Source organism: Mustela lutreola, chromosome 7 (genome assembly GCF_030435805.1).
Source record: "Mustela lutreola isolate mMusLut2 chromosome 7, mMusLut2.pri, whole genome shotgun sequence".
Classification (NCBI taxonomy): Eukaryota; Metazoa; Chordata; class Mammalia; order Carnivora; family Mustelidae; genus Mustela; species Mustela lutreola.
In genome coordinates, this window is record NC_081296.1 from 112912402 (window position 1) to 112927713 (window position 15312).

The 15312-nt window shown below is 40.3% G+C and overlaps 1 protein-coding gene across 3 annotated transcripts in view; it reads left to right on the forward strand.

The window, feature by feature from the left end:
• Positions 1–15312, forward strand: part of DAAM1 (dishevelled associated activator of morphogenesis 1) — a 162900-nt gene that overhangs the window by 93791 nt on the left and 53797 nt on the right. For all 3 annotated transcript variants that reach the window (XM_059182222.1, XM_059182224.1, XM_059182223.1), the window contains exon 4: positions 14389–14460. In XM_059182222.1, coding sequence (XP_059038205.1) covers positions 14389–14460 — 72 coding nt within the window. The remainder of the gene's footprint in view (positions 1–14388; positions 14461–15312) is intronic.

Here is a 15312-nt window from a genome sequence, read left to right on the forward strand (position 1 = left end):
GTGGATATCATCTCTCTCGTGGACTTCCTCCTACTTGCATTTCTGCAGTAACACCTCTTTCTGGAAGCCCTCGTTTTCCCTGTAAATAGGGAACACCAAGCTGGAAGAGGGTGGGAGAGAATGACCCTGTATTTGCGTTCACATTTAATCATTCAAACAACAATAGAAATTAGTAAGTGATACAGAGCCGGAAAAAAGTAGGCTATCTTGGTTTGACAAATCAATGAATGTGGAGTCCTGGGGAGAGTGGGTGTTTTGTGTCCTGTGGTGATCTGTTTTTCCCTCTGGAATGGGGGCTTGAAAAGCAACTCCCCCGGCTTTCTCTCTCTGCTTGCCATTCATTCATCCTTTGGTGCTGTGCTATGGAGAGAACACTCCTACTTGAGCTCTAGTCGCTGGAAAAAATTTGTAATTTTGGGTTTGAATGGAATCCCTGGGAGGAGAGTGGTTCTCAACTGCCATGGAGCAGCTAGTTTAGGCTTCCAAATCTTAATTCTTAAGCAGATTCCTTTTGACAGCTCTAGTACAGAACGGATTCCATCATGTGTTAATTGTAGAGTTAGCAGTACAGGACTATCTTGGAGCTCTCAGTCTTTGCTAGAGTCCTTGTCAAGAGTGCTGTTATGGAACCAAGGCTCAAAATGCAGCTCTGTGAGGCCCTTTGAGCCCCTTGGCTGTGTATGTTGAAGCACGGAGGCACCGCCTTCTTTCACTTCCAAAATTCTGCACCTGCAGTTTTGGAAATACACACTGAGTGTCTCGGTCATAGCTGTATCTCTGGTGGAAAGGGATATTATTATACATCATTATTATATTATATTATATTATATAATATAATATTATTATATATATTATATAATATTATTATATTATATACATCATTATTATATTATTATTACATCAGAGAATCCAGAACTAGCTGCTTACTCTGATTATCACCAGCTCAGTGAGTCCCTGAGGGCCCTACAGCACAGGAGACCCTCCAGATGGATGCACATCCTTGGTTTCAGCATTCCTTAGGACTGTGGCTTCCTTCCCTGGTTGACTGCACTTGTGACTAACTTCAAACAGAGTTGGCAAAGAGGTTTATCTTGATTACCAGCTCTGAATAGTTGGGGGTTAAAGCCTGGAGCACTTTGAGGAACATTGAGAGATTATGAATGGATTCAGTAAGACCAGTGTGGTAATTAATTAGCAATGTCTGCCATGACACATGATGGGAGAATGAGGCATATGTTGCCAATGTTGCCATCCTTGCCCTGGAGTGCTCCTCTTGCTCCTAGATTGTAGTCGGATGTAAGTATCATATTCCATGCCCCCCACCCCCACCCTTGGTGTCTTCCCTGGTCTTTTGCAGACTCTCTAAATGCTCTGGCACCTACTTTCATAGAATGAATACCCCAAGCCTGCCTGATGTCACCATCTCCTGGAGGTAGGTCTATGCAAGACATCACTGGGAGGAAGTATCCGCTCTAGGAGTGGTATCAAAGAAGAACAAAAGCCCATTTTCCTGAGCTTTTCCTATATACATATTTATTTTATTCTTTTCACTAATAGCGCCAGCACACCTAATATTTGTGAATCCGTAGTCTTTCTGCTTAGTGCATTTCAGAGCTTCACCCCCTCATGAAGTGGGAAGGAACTTTGAGCTTCCGGTGTAACTTAGAATATGCGGCTAATACTTCTAATTTGGGGTTCTCCAAATTCCTTATATCCCAGGAACCTAGTAATTTGTGGAGCTAGAATGGGTTACAGTAAGAAAGTCTACCAAAGAATACCAACTTTAAATTACAGTGTCTTAAATTCTCTTGTTCTTCTTCAGTGCAGTATGGGAACAACATTTGTCTTAAGCAGTCTTAAGATAGTATCCTTTTATCTGTCCACCCATGTAAGGGAAGACAGGCTATGTTTCCTCAGTTTCTAGGATGTACTTCCTGACGTCCTCACATTTAGGCATTTCTGAGATGGTGACATCTTCTAACGGATGCTTTTCTGTTTTATTTTTTCTGCCACCAATGCTGTCGTTAATTCAGTAGTATGCCGAGAGTAAGTGATAACTTACAATCAGAAGTATGGTTATGACCGCCCTTTTGGGGAACTATTAATCCTGTCCTAGCATTTTTCACAGTCATCCTGAGAATGGCTCTCTGAATGGAGTATGTCTTTACCGGCTTACTGATTCTCTGCTTAGTTTAATTACTGTTTTCCAAAGCCCTCTCTTTATAGCCTTGTGTTAAGCATTATATTGCAAATCATAAACACACTTTGATTGTTTTCCCAAGAGCAGGTTACAGAACATCAAAACCTGCTTTACGACATTCTGAAAGGCTGGTCTGGTAGCTGCAAATCTGGTAGCAAGATGTGAGGCAACAAAGGCCATTGACACCACTGATTGGATTTCCACACTGCATACGGGTTTAGCGATGTGTGTCCAAACATGTTAATTTACCAGCCAGCTGGACTGAATTGTACCTGGGTCTGTGGCACTCCGTCGTGGCATATGGGTCAAAGACTCGACTCTTAACAAGCTACACAGAAGTGATTTGTTTTATGTCATTGTATACCTTTGTGTCATAGGCAACAGGGGAATGTGGGCTTGTATCATTTCTGAAAATAATAATTGGAGAATGTTTCTTTCTCTTTGCCATGAAAATGAGGGGGAATTGTCATCTAAAATTGGCTTCAGATGTTGAAGTTATACTGATGGAGATTTTTAGGCTCCAGTCATACTCCATGCTGTGACGTGCTTTGCCAAAGAAATGACTTGTTAAAATAAATAAAATAAATGCCTCATAGTTTAGGAAGTGGACTGTAAAGTCTCTGCTTTTAGCTCTAGGTAAAGACTGTGGCTCTTTTCTTAGATATATCAGCACATGAAATGCATTTTCCCCCAGGACCTTGTAGCATATGACTTTCAAGATTTTGGTTCTGGAAAGTCAGCCAAGGCTTTTTCAGGAAAGAACAGGGTGTTCGAACAAACTGAGCCCCTGAGCTGTTTCAGAAATGCCATTTGTCTCTGTGCTCTTGAAGTCCTATTGTTGCTCTTCTCTTTGTTCCGTTGCTGCTGTCCTCGTAGGAAGACCAGATCTCTTTCAAGCGGCACTTTTTATCAGGGTTTGTGATTCGGGGGGAGAACAAAAATGAGAGATGGCTGAGAGGTAGCACAAGGCTAATTTTTAATACGCAGTGTTTCTTTTAGCCCACTCAGAAATTTTGGATCATTTTTACCAGTGTAAATAAAGCTTGGGACAGATAAAGAACACTAATGTAACATTTTGTGCTATCAAGAAATGTCTCAAACCATTTTTCCCAGTTGCGCTTAGGAATGCTTACATTTGATTTTTATTTTGAAGTTAGAAGATACATTGATAGAGACTGGAGATTAGTAAAAAATGCAGGAGCGTTAACAATACTGGCTGTTTCTTTTTATCATGATGAAAAAAAAGGGAGTAAATTCTACAAATGGGTTTAGTTCTTTGTAACTATATTTGTAATAACTGAGAACCTATTGTCAGAAGTTTGTGATATTCTAAGAAACTCTCAATGCTAACGTTTGAAATCCTGTTCTCCTCAGTGTCCTATGTCCTGTTTTCATGCCTCACTAACAAAGAAAACAGAAGCTTTGTTCTTTTATTCATGGGTTCTAATACCTAGTACAGTGCCTAGGCCTTTATAAAACTCAATGACTATTTATTGGGTGGGTAAATGAATGAGAAGGAAAGCAGATGCCTCTTCAGTTTCAGTTCAGAACTGATTTTTTGGGCATGATGAGCAGAGGGATTCTGCTCCTGTCGTGCCTTTGAGAAGTCTGCATTCAGCACTATAGTTCTGCTGCTCTCTGTGTAGGCTCTGTGTTACTCCTAAAGGGTATTGGGCTCCTGACCAAACTCTTAGGCTACCATGGTCGAGTATTACAGCTTTTTTTCTGGCTGGGGATTGGGGGGGATGAGGAGCAGGTCAAAATTCACTTGAGCTCACAGCTCCCTGCCCTCAGATGAGCTGTGCAAGAATTGTTAGAAATACCCCAACTACTCGCCCAACAAATTTCTGGGAAGGCTAGAGAACCAGGTGCAGCTGGTTATAAGGTGGAAGGGTAGAGTGGTCTCAGTGGTTTCAAGTCAGAAACTCAGTGATGTACAAGTAGAAACCGTGCCACACAGCCATGGCAAGGCAGCAGAAACCAGCAGTTTGAGGTGAAGTGGTCAGGACACGGTAGGTGTTCTTGAGCAAGAGCTTTGGACACGCCTGAGCATCTGGGTAATTTAGGTGTGAGGGGCCTAGAGCAGTGTTAGTCATACAGTGTGGCTTCCACATTACATGTTTATAGATTGTGTCCTCTTCAACCAGGAAGTACTAGTCATGCATCTGTTATTCAGCTACAGTGTAGTTATATTGAAATGGGAAAAAATGTAGTGAAAATTTCTATTATAGCACTCTTCAGAGTGTTCTTCACTTTTACATTATTCAAACTATTTAAGAAATCTGAAAAATGTTAAAAAAAAAAAAAGAACAGTAGCAGTACAATTGATTATTTCCTGATGATCATTTTTGCATTTATTTACACCTACATAATTATATACGCCTTTGCCTGTAAATTCGCTTTTGAACCTGTTGTAACATCTTATTTGTTCCCTCATTTATTATTAATGAGTTCAGCAAAATCTTTGACATCAGTTCATGCCATGCTTTTACCTTTTAAAAATTATCCTCTATCAATAGCAATATAGAATTGTAAACTTCAAGAATTGTTAGAGAAGGGCCTAACTTATTTTAAATGATCCGAGATCTTGAATAATATTTTAGACTGGAGTACATGATATGATAGCAGGAGGCTCTGTGGGAAAATGTGCATCGTATATGGATTCTAGTGAGTCTTTTTATATCTGGAAAGAGCAGAGCTCAGGGGTCAGAAGAGGTGTTCAACTTCACACACATACAAGGAAGAAATTCCCATGATGTTTGAAAAGATGATGTACAAGAAAGAAGCAAGGGCAGTGTAAGTGGAATCCAAACACTTGAAAAGCAATGATTTAATAAATGAAGCTTGAATTTCCCAGAACGTTTCTCAGCAACTAGTGAGCCTAGGTCCTATTCACCCTTTTTAAATTCTGCTAATTTATATTTGTGTTTTAGAGATGAAGTGTCCTCCATCTTATAAGACCTGTTTTATTACTGAGTTTATGGCCAATGATGTTACAATATGTATACTTAATAAAACATGAACTACACATATTTTACTGTGCTTCATGAGACATGTATCTTTTATTCTAAATCATAAATGTTATTTGTTGTAAACCATCAAGAAAGCAAGAATTTGGGGCGCGTGGGTGGCTCAGTGGGTTAAAGCCTCTGCCTTCGGCTCAGGTCATGATCCCAGGATCCTGGGATCGAGCCCCGCATCAGGCTCTCTGCTCAGCAGGAAGCCTGCTTCCCCCTCTCTCTCTGCCTGCCTCTCTGCCTACTTGTGATCTCTGTCAAATAAATAAATAAAATCTTTTAAAAAAAAAAAACAAGAAAAGAAAGAAAGAAAGCAAGAACTTGTGTTTCTTGGGTAGATATTTTGGTCAGAAATCTTCCAGACGCCCTCTTAAAGACACTCTAGAGTGTCGCATTGACATGCGAGCAAATCCCTTTCAGAGGAATTTAAATATATTTGTTGGAGTTATTTTTTTTTTTTTCAAAAAGGAGACATAAGGGTGTGATAAACTGATGGAAAATTTGAGATTTACTTATGAATTGAGGAGGATAAACTTATGCTGTATAGCCAGTGGAGAATTTTTGGCTTAGTAAAGGGAAGACTTTGGGAGGACATAATAGCTTTATTCAAATTGTTTAAATATTTGCAGGAGAAATTAGACTTATTCCATGCAGTTCCCAAGGGCAAAACGAAGGCCAGCAAGTGCCTGAAGTTACAAGGAGACATCTGTCAATTCATTCTAAGGTGAATTTTCTAACAGTCAGTGAGGGTGCTGGTTCCAAACATTTGTGGACTCTTTGAAGCCTTCTCTCGGAGAATTAGGATCGATCACCTGCTGCTGACCTTATATGAAGGACCCCTGTGAGGGGTAACTTGGAGTAGGGTGTCTCTGGGATCAGAGACCTTGCTATATAATTATGTGACAGCTCTCCTTAAAAACATACAGATGTTCTGCAGCACCGGGAAAAATGGGGAAGGAGACTTGCGCCTCTGACATGGTTCTAAGTGCTAAATATGAAAGCCTTTGTTACTGCAAGTCAGCCTCCAGTCTTTCCAGAAACTGACTGACATTCGGAGGCTTAGGAGGAGGTGTTGGGTTTCCTGGCAGATGCAGAAGCTGCTGTTCTGTATTCATTCTTTGTGTGGGCCCAGCCGGATTTGGGCAGTAGATCCACTTGATGTGTAATTGTGACAGTGGCCAAGCAGTGTAACCAGATGGGCTGTCCCGGGGACCGCATGACTATCATGAAATGTGACAACACAGGAATTCATTTTTGAAACCAACTGCCTCCGTCTGGCAAGTGTCAAATGTAGGGTATAGTTTTAGCCCACTGCGAGGGGCTGGAAGGAAGGCTGTACGAAGGACTGAGCAAGCAGCGGACTCAGGAATCCAGGTCCGTGGACCTGCTGCTGTTTCTCTTCCCTGGGAAAGAACAACAAGACAAAGATTTGGAGGCCAAAATCAGGATTTAAAAGACTAAAGGATGCTATGCTATTTTAAAGATTTTGTTTATCTATTTATTTGAGAAAGAGAGCACGCAAGGAGGAGGGAGAGAGAGAATCCCAAGCAGACTTCGCTGAGTGCGGAGCCTGAGACCGGGCTCAGTCTCACGACCCTGAAATCATGACCTGAGCCAAAACCAAACGCCTGACTCTTAACTGACTGAGCCACCCAGGTTCCCCTATCCTATTTGAACAAGCAGGATTACATTGCTTTTGAAGGAGCAGTGAGTTTGGGAAGATGGTGGACTTTTCCGGCATGGTACATCCTACTTCTCTAGAAAACAACGCAGGTAACCAGGCAAATTCCACGTACTCTGTGAGCTGATCCTAACTTACGGATGGGCTTTCCTGGAAAGGGAGTGGCTTCCAGGAGCGGAGATAACCTGGAAAAAAATTGATGCCCACGTTTGGAACTTTGATGCTTTCCTGCCTTCTTGAGAGCCAAGCTTGTTCTAGCACAGGGCATGACAGCAATCCAGCCACTTAAATGTTTTTTGGCAAATAAAGTGTTATTGAAACAGGGCAGTGCTCCTTCATGGAAGTGTTAGCTGTACCTGCTTTCACACTGTACCAGCGCAGAGTTGCAAAAGGCTCTGTGGCCAGGCAAAGTCTAAGACACTTACCTGGCCTCACCCAGAAGAAGTTTGCCAACCCCTGGTCTGTCAGGCTTCACCATGACTGTCCTTTGAGAAGATACTGATAACACTATTATTGAGCCGGAAGGGAAAGTCAGCAGAAGTAATCAGCAAGGACTTCCACAAAATACTTTTCCATCTTCCATCTTACCTGCTCTTCCTTCCCTGTTCCTTCGACCTGTTCCCTATCATGCACTTGAGTTTAGTAGATGACACGACCATCAGGGAATCATACCTAACAGAATAAAATATTTTGGCCAGTCTGTCCCCTTTGTCTTTCATATTCTGTAAAAATTCTAGGAGCAAAGTAAATTCAGTTAACATCTGTTGAATTCATTAGTATATGGGGCTGGGTCCATGAAAAACAAGATCGCAATGACCATTTAATGCCACAGGTAACTATTTTGATTGTTAACAAGGGATGGGATTTCTTGATCCTATATATGATCACAGTTAACATGTGTTCTAGTACCATTTTTTTCATAAATGGAACAGCTTTTTCTTAGTATTTAGTTACCTTTGTCCTATATTAAAAATTACCAAAATGAATTTTACTTTGTATTATACTGAAACAGTGCCTTTCTACTGTTGAAGTTCATTTAGTTAAACCTTAATATGTCTCTACTATTTGAGTTGGAGTTACCCTTCTACATCGTTAGAGGGTTTTTAGCCAATCTAGACAGTGAAAGGATATGTCTCCCACAAGTACTATCTAAGAATCTCATAGGTTTGTAACAGTGATGTGGAAATTTATGGCTTTAGTTGGCCAAGTGCATATTGCTTCAGCCTGTGATTTATGGTCTAGTGAACAACCACAGAACATGTCCTTTGCAATTAATTGACCTTTGTATAGCCTGTTTGGGGTCTTACTAACAGCATCTGAAATGAAAGAAAAACTCTACCAGTTCTTACATATTATTACTTGGGAAATGATCCTATTAAAAATTTGCCCTGTGTTAATTTCAAAAGAAGTTATACTTAAAGACTTAATTTTTTTAACTGTGCTTTGAGTCTCACTGAAAGTCTTCAGCTGTTACTAAGAAATTATTTGCCACACAGATATGTAGGGGTAGAAATTTTGAAAATTTTAGCATCCTTCAGGTACATAAATCTTTGGACAAATCATAAAATTCCTTTACATGAACATTTGATGTTAGGGTTGTAGTATGTTATAGAAATAGAAAATCCAATGAGGAAGACAACATCGAAATGTTTTTTACCTTTTTGCTGTGGGGAACAGAGGGGTGCCCCCGGTGTAGAGAACAGAGACATCCCAAATGTTGCCAGGATCTTGTTGACCTGATGCATTTTGTGTTACACAGAACATCTGAAAAAGTAAGGCGTTTGTCCTAACAGAATATACAGTGCTTTAGAACTTCTGTTTTAACTATGAAAATAGTGAATATTTGTGGCAAAATAAGTTTGAATTATACAAAGGTTAGTAAGAAAAGACCTACCCAGAGGTAGCCATTGTTCAATTTTCTTGTGTTTATTTCCAGAAATGTTTGTATGTTATGTGCACATTTTTTCCCTACAGATGAGAAATGGTTTTCGGAGGCATTCCTCCCTGCCCTGCCCCCTCCATACTATATTTGGTCATTTTGAATGCGATTACATAATTCTCCTTCATTCTGTGTTACTGCTACAAAGTAATTTATTCAGCCATCTCCCTTGCCATATATTTGTTCACTTTATTTGCTGACTCAAAACAGCACTGTGGTAAAAAAAAGTGTAAATATATAATTGTGGGCTAAATATATAATTGTGTGAGTATATCATTGTGAAAGTAGACTTAAAGGAAGGACACAGGCTGTGTGGGTGTGTTTTAAATTTGAACAATCACTGCCAAATGTACCTCCAAATTTTTAGTCCTAGCATAACAATGTCCATAGCTGGAAATTCTGGAATATTATCCTTATCATCCTAGCTAATATTTATCAATCATGTTCTGTGTGTACTGTTCTCAGTGCCTTCTTTACTTGTAATAATCTTTTAAATCCTCACAAGGGCCAGTGAAGTAGGCACCCATTTTACAGATAAGGAGATTAAAACTGAGTCACATAGTGAGGTCACTTAACTTGCCTGCCTATAAGTTACCAGAAGTAGTGAGTGACAGAGGATTCAAATAGGTGTCTGTCGATCGTGGTAGAAGGGGAACACAGCCAGCTTGGCTTGGTAGAGAGAGATGATCATGACATGAGAGAAGAAAGTCTGGGACATAGCTGTGAATGTTTAGCGCGGAAAAAGTACAAAGAAATAGTACAAAATTTATTCTTATGGGCAACGTGATGTTGAGAAAAATAAATGTGCTGTTGTACATTTAAAGAGAGTCAGGGAGGATCTCTTGGAATTTTTTTCACTAGCCACTGACTAGAGATCTGGAATGAAAAATGTGCCAGTTAAAAATGAGGCCAAGTTAAAAAAAACTATTGTTTCTTTATTTTCTAAGTTGGTTAATTAAAGCCTGATTTAAAGGAAAAGAAAGTAAATGTTCTTGAAGGTCCCTTGTGCTGTACCACTTTTCTTTTCTAGCAAAGGGGGTTTTGTTTTGTTTTGTTGTTTCTTCAGAATGTGAGATAATGGGAACAAAGTAGATAATAAGAGAAGAGCTTCAAACTAGTTAGTGTAGGTTGAAAGCAAAGTGAAGTGTCAGAGCCTCCATCCAGTGGGAAGATTTGTCCATCAGTATTATCTTATGCTTGACTATCGACCTACCAAGGAAATAGGAGGAGTTGGATTAGAGAAATAGTAAAATTAATGTTTTTCCCCCTTTCTAATTACCTTATAAAAGAAGTAGTTGTTGAAAGTTAAGTATTTTGTAATTGAGTCACTGAACAACATAAAAAAAAAAAAAATCATTGGTTTTAGAAATTGGGCCCTCGAACTAGGGAGAGTACACACTGGTTTTCCATAAAACCTCACTATCAGAGTTCTATAGAATCTTAGAACTTCTAGGGACTTTAGAAACAGTCTGGCCTTGCCCTCTCAATTTGGAGAAAGAAAAATGAGGCCCAGAGATACTCAAACTTACCAAGAAATCCTGATTAAGTAAACCAAAAAGTTAAGTTCTGGAATCTCATCTTCAGATGGCCAATGTAGTCATCACTCCACTATCCCATCGCTCTGAAATTAAGTGATATTTGCAAATATTATCTAAAAACAGTAATCAGAAAATTTAGCAACATAAAATGTATCAGTTCAGTGCTAATTATTTAGTAGACCTAAAAATAGGCATGCAAATAGGCATGCAAATAAATGTTTATAACACTTTTAAAAGAAATCAAAACTAGATTTTAATATGAATTAGCCATTTTGTAGGTAGAATGTAAAAGGATCTAATGTGATTGCTAGAATTTGTATTCTCATAGGGCAAAACCTTCTCTAGGGGTCGTTTGGTGTTACCTACAATCTGTTTTAAAAGAAGGAAAAATAGCTTTTTTAAAGAATAGAATGAAGCTAATATTCTTTCTTATTCGAGAAAAGTTGTAATGGAATCGGTCAAGGCAGTGGTCAAAAGCAGGGTTAGGTGTGTATAATTTAGGGAGGGATTTGTTTGCAATTCAGGGTCCTGAACTGCTCAATGCTGTTAGCTCATGTTCAAGCGCACTTGAGAAATCCCTGTGAAGATCGCTATTAGACTGGTATGTAACAGAACAGGAGAACAGGTTAGGGAAAAGCTTCATAAGTGCTGTCTCTATGCACACACATTATATATAGATAAGGCATTGATAAGGGGGCAGAAGAGTTCCCACAGAAAAAGTCTAGAGAAAAGGGATCAGAGGTCATCCAAGTAAGACATCAGGCCTTAGAACAATATTCAGAATTAGAATAATATTCAGAAATGTTGAATGTAGCAAAAATAGCAATAAAGGATTAGGGAAAAGCAAACTCATTTTTGGCAACTAACCACATCTGAGTTTCTTATACAGTTAAGTGGTTAAGAGTGAAAGGCCAGCTTTGTACTTACTTCAGATTGCTTGTGATTAATCTGAAGTCTAATTTTAGGAAAGAGGTTGCCCTGATTCTTTCCCATTGCCTCTGAATTTCCAATGGGATGACCTTTGGCGGCTTACCGGTCTTCTCTTTGCTCGGTTTCCTCCTCACTAACATGAGTGAAACAGCGGCTCCCCCATCCAGTAGATTACATGAAGAGCATAGTGCTTAGAACAATCGATGTTTGACCCACAGTAAGCTCTGAATGTGTTAGATTTGCTGTTGCTTTCATTACAACTAATGCCCTCTATACAATCTTGTTCATTTTTCCACTTGTTTCTCTGTAACAAAGAAACTAGAGGGGTGGCAGATGGCTCAAAGAATAACACATTAGAGGCTGGTAACACATAGGACCCAGGTGCTTTCCAGGAATATCAGACATCTCGACTGCATCAGCAGTTTCTTTCGTGGACTTCTTAGGGGAGATTCTTCCCCTCAGCCTGTCTCAGTGTCCAGTGCTCTTGAGGGGATCCCCGCTCCCTGACAGCAATTGCATTCATTGTTTCTGGCCCGTGGCTCTGCATAACTACAGACTCTAGCAGCTGCACAAAGTAGGAGCAGAGAGCTGACTCACAGACGTGTTTCACTTGGCTACCGGAGGACACATCTGTATCGAAGGACCAGAGCTGCACAGAGGAAGCTGGAGACACATTGCTGAGATGAAGAACTCTGAGGATCACCCCTAGGAATATAGTGACACCAGTACTTTTATGAGAAGCTTTTCCATACGTTTGCTCATATGATTTTCTCAACTCTGAGGCATGTGAAGTAAAAATGAAGCTGTCTTTCCCCTGTTTTGACTACAGTATCTAGGTCTACTCTTAATATGTTTACATTACTAAAGCATTTTCAAAGTGTAAAGATTTCTCTCTGTATACTGATCTTCAGCTTCTAAAATGATCTCCTGTTCTGTTAACCATGACTATTAAGCTTGCCATAGACAGGCTCTCAGGGGACCCGAGACACAGGACAGGATTTTGTTGTAGTTTTGGAAACTTGCCCTAGTTTGAGGGACTAAAAAGATCTGGCACCTTCTATTTGATTTTATAGGTTCAAATACCGTAGGCTATCGCTGTAGGTCTTGGCTTGCTGGATACATTGGTAACAGCGGGGTTTTGCTAACTTTAATACTCCATTTTAGGAGGAGAGAAGGGTTCAGCATTTACACTGCCATTGTAGCTACTTTATTAACATGTTAAATAGTAACCAAGGACTGTTCTAAAAACTCATCAGATTTCCTAAGCTTTTTAAAACCATGCAAGTGTAATGCAGTCCAACTTCAAAGCTGCTGCTCTAGCCGTTGTCCCCATCATCTGGCCCGTTCAGTCTCCAGATGAAATTCGTGCAACTGCTCGAGTTCAGGTATCTGTTACTGCCGGCTTTTAAGGCACCGTAAGCACGAGTTACTTTGCCTGCTTTTTGTGACTACTTAGCGAATAGTTTTAAAATTACATTTCTTTTATCTCACCGCAGTAGACCCACCTAGAAAGATTTGCTTCAAAAAGTGTTTTTGAGGTAAAGTATAGGGCTGAAATTAAAAGCCCCACCTGCTATCCCAAAGACTGAGATTCTAACCTTAGTAAATAGGTAGTAACTACTTCATTATCCCCCAGCAGCTATATGTACCTGGCCCAGCATATCTTCCAAGGGGACAGGGGGTACAGTTGTATTAAGGTGCTCTCTGAAAGTGAAGTTAGAGAATTCTGAAATTTTCCTCTTCGAGTCTGTTAGGTCACACAAATGCCTTCTAGCCACATAGGTGTGCAGACATGCCTGTGAAGTTCCAACTACAGTGCCATCTTCTGACGGACTTGGTGTTCGTGTGGAGCAGAAGCCACAGACCCCTGATTTTGCGGGGAGATGAGGGTTCAGGCTGGGACCTACTATCCACAGAGTCCCTGAGGGCTCTGGTGCTGGCTTCAGGTCACCCTGTTTTGTAAGACAAAAGACTGGCCAGAGTAACCTTTAGAAAGGGGTTCCTGCATTCCTTGGGTTCCAGTTCCCATCAGCTCAGATGCATTTCTCAAACTCACAAGCTGTCACAGCAAGAGGGCTGGGCCTGTGAATAGTGTGTGCTTGTTTTACTTCTATCCATCCAGGGTCAGGCTTTATTCTACCATTTCATCTGAAGCAGTACCTTGTTTTGGTTACATCAAATGAAACCCTTCAAAATTGTTACTGTTTTCTGGAGTCTGAGTAAACTAACTGAAATAGTCTAATTAACAACTGGCCAAATCCTGTGGTCATTCTTAAAAACACTTTTCCTCCTTTTGTGGATTTAATCTAGACGTATAGTTGAGGAATGCTGTCCTCAGTGCTCATAGGAGCTAGACATCCTTTGTCCTCACAACAAACACTGTGCCCTTCCCAATGTTATTGTGCCCCTGAAGGAAAACAATATCATACCATGGTGTGGCTAAGTTCAATTCCCCTTTATAGTCAACAATATTGTACAAACTTTTTTTTTTCCTTTAAGAGAGCAAGCAAGTGGGCAGGAGGGTGAGCCAGGGTGTGGGGGTGCGGGGCAGAGGGAGAGGGAAGGAATCTTAAACAGGCTCCATGCCCAGGCTGCAGCCCGACCAAGGCTTGATCTCACAACCTGACCTGAAATCAAGAGTTGGACACTTAGCCAGCTGAGCCACCCAGACGCCCCTACTGTACTAACTTTTATGGTGACAGATGGTTGCCGTTTCATACCATGTATAAATGCTGCATCACCATGTTGTACCCCTGAAACGAATACAATATTTTATGTACATTGTTTTTTAATTTTTTAAAAAATACAAATTTAAAAAGTGATAAAATAATAAATTCCCCTTGATCTGTGGTTCAGAAAATGTCCCCTTTGTCACACCTAAGTCTGTCTGTAGCACTGTCTTGTCCCTTGGTGGGGGAACAGTTTGATGATTAGAGCCAACATTTGAAGACCGACATCTTCTATCTCATTGTCTTCTAATGGCTTATCTAGGCCATTGTCTAGACGCTCTGAAAGTCGGATGTGCTTATGGCTGTTGTGTATATATATCTGGTGGTATATTACGTTTTTTGCTTTCTATTTAGGACCAGGAAGAAAACAAGGGAGCGACAAGTTGGCCTGAATTCTACATCGATCAGCTCAATTCCATGGCTGCTGTAGGTATACTTTCTGTTCAATGGCACACAGTTTAAAAGGCAAATTTAGCACACAATTGGACAATAAATTCACTTGAGGAAGAACTACCAAATGTCATTATCTTTCCAAACTCCATTCCAAACACTCAGTGTTGCGGGGGTAGGGGGAGGTGAAAAGGAGGGCAGAAGTGGTACTTGGCGAAATTATTTTTTCCTGTATGTTTTACATAAAATCAGCACACACTAAAATATACGTGAGTTTAATATTATAAGAGGAAATGTAATCTTAAATCTGGCTTATGTTCAACTTTAACTTGCAGTTGCTCTTACCAGTCGTTTGTAGCGTTGTTAGGGCAGTAGTAGTCTACACGTTAATAGCATTTTACAATTACACAATGGAACTGCTCCTTCACTGATCTCCGCCCATTCTCCTTTCCACCTCAGACTTGCTTAGCTCCTGGATTCTTGATGTTGCAGGGCAGCCAGGTGCTCCTTCACTCTTGTAAATAACAAAGGGAGTTTATGGAATCAGTGGTGAATAAAAGACATAAAAATTATGCTGAGATGTTCTTGGGAAATCTATGGTTAAGTAATTGCTTAAGATGCATTTTCAGTGCCTAAAATACGCCTCTGATCACATGGATGGCTGTGTAATGTCAGCATTCTGAGCACCCTTCAGGGCACGTATTGATCCCAGCTAAAATATGAAGCAGAAAACAAGTCCTCAACCTTTGAGCCTTACTAACTCAAATCCTATTCATGTCGATAAAAATCGGTGATTGCCCATGGTACACCAGTGTTCACCCGTGTGGGTACACTCAGGATTTTAAGATCACTCTGTTAGGTTCAACTTTGAGTTTATAATATCCATGC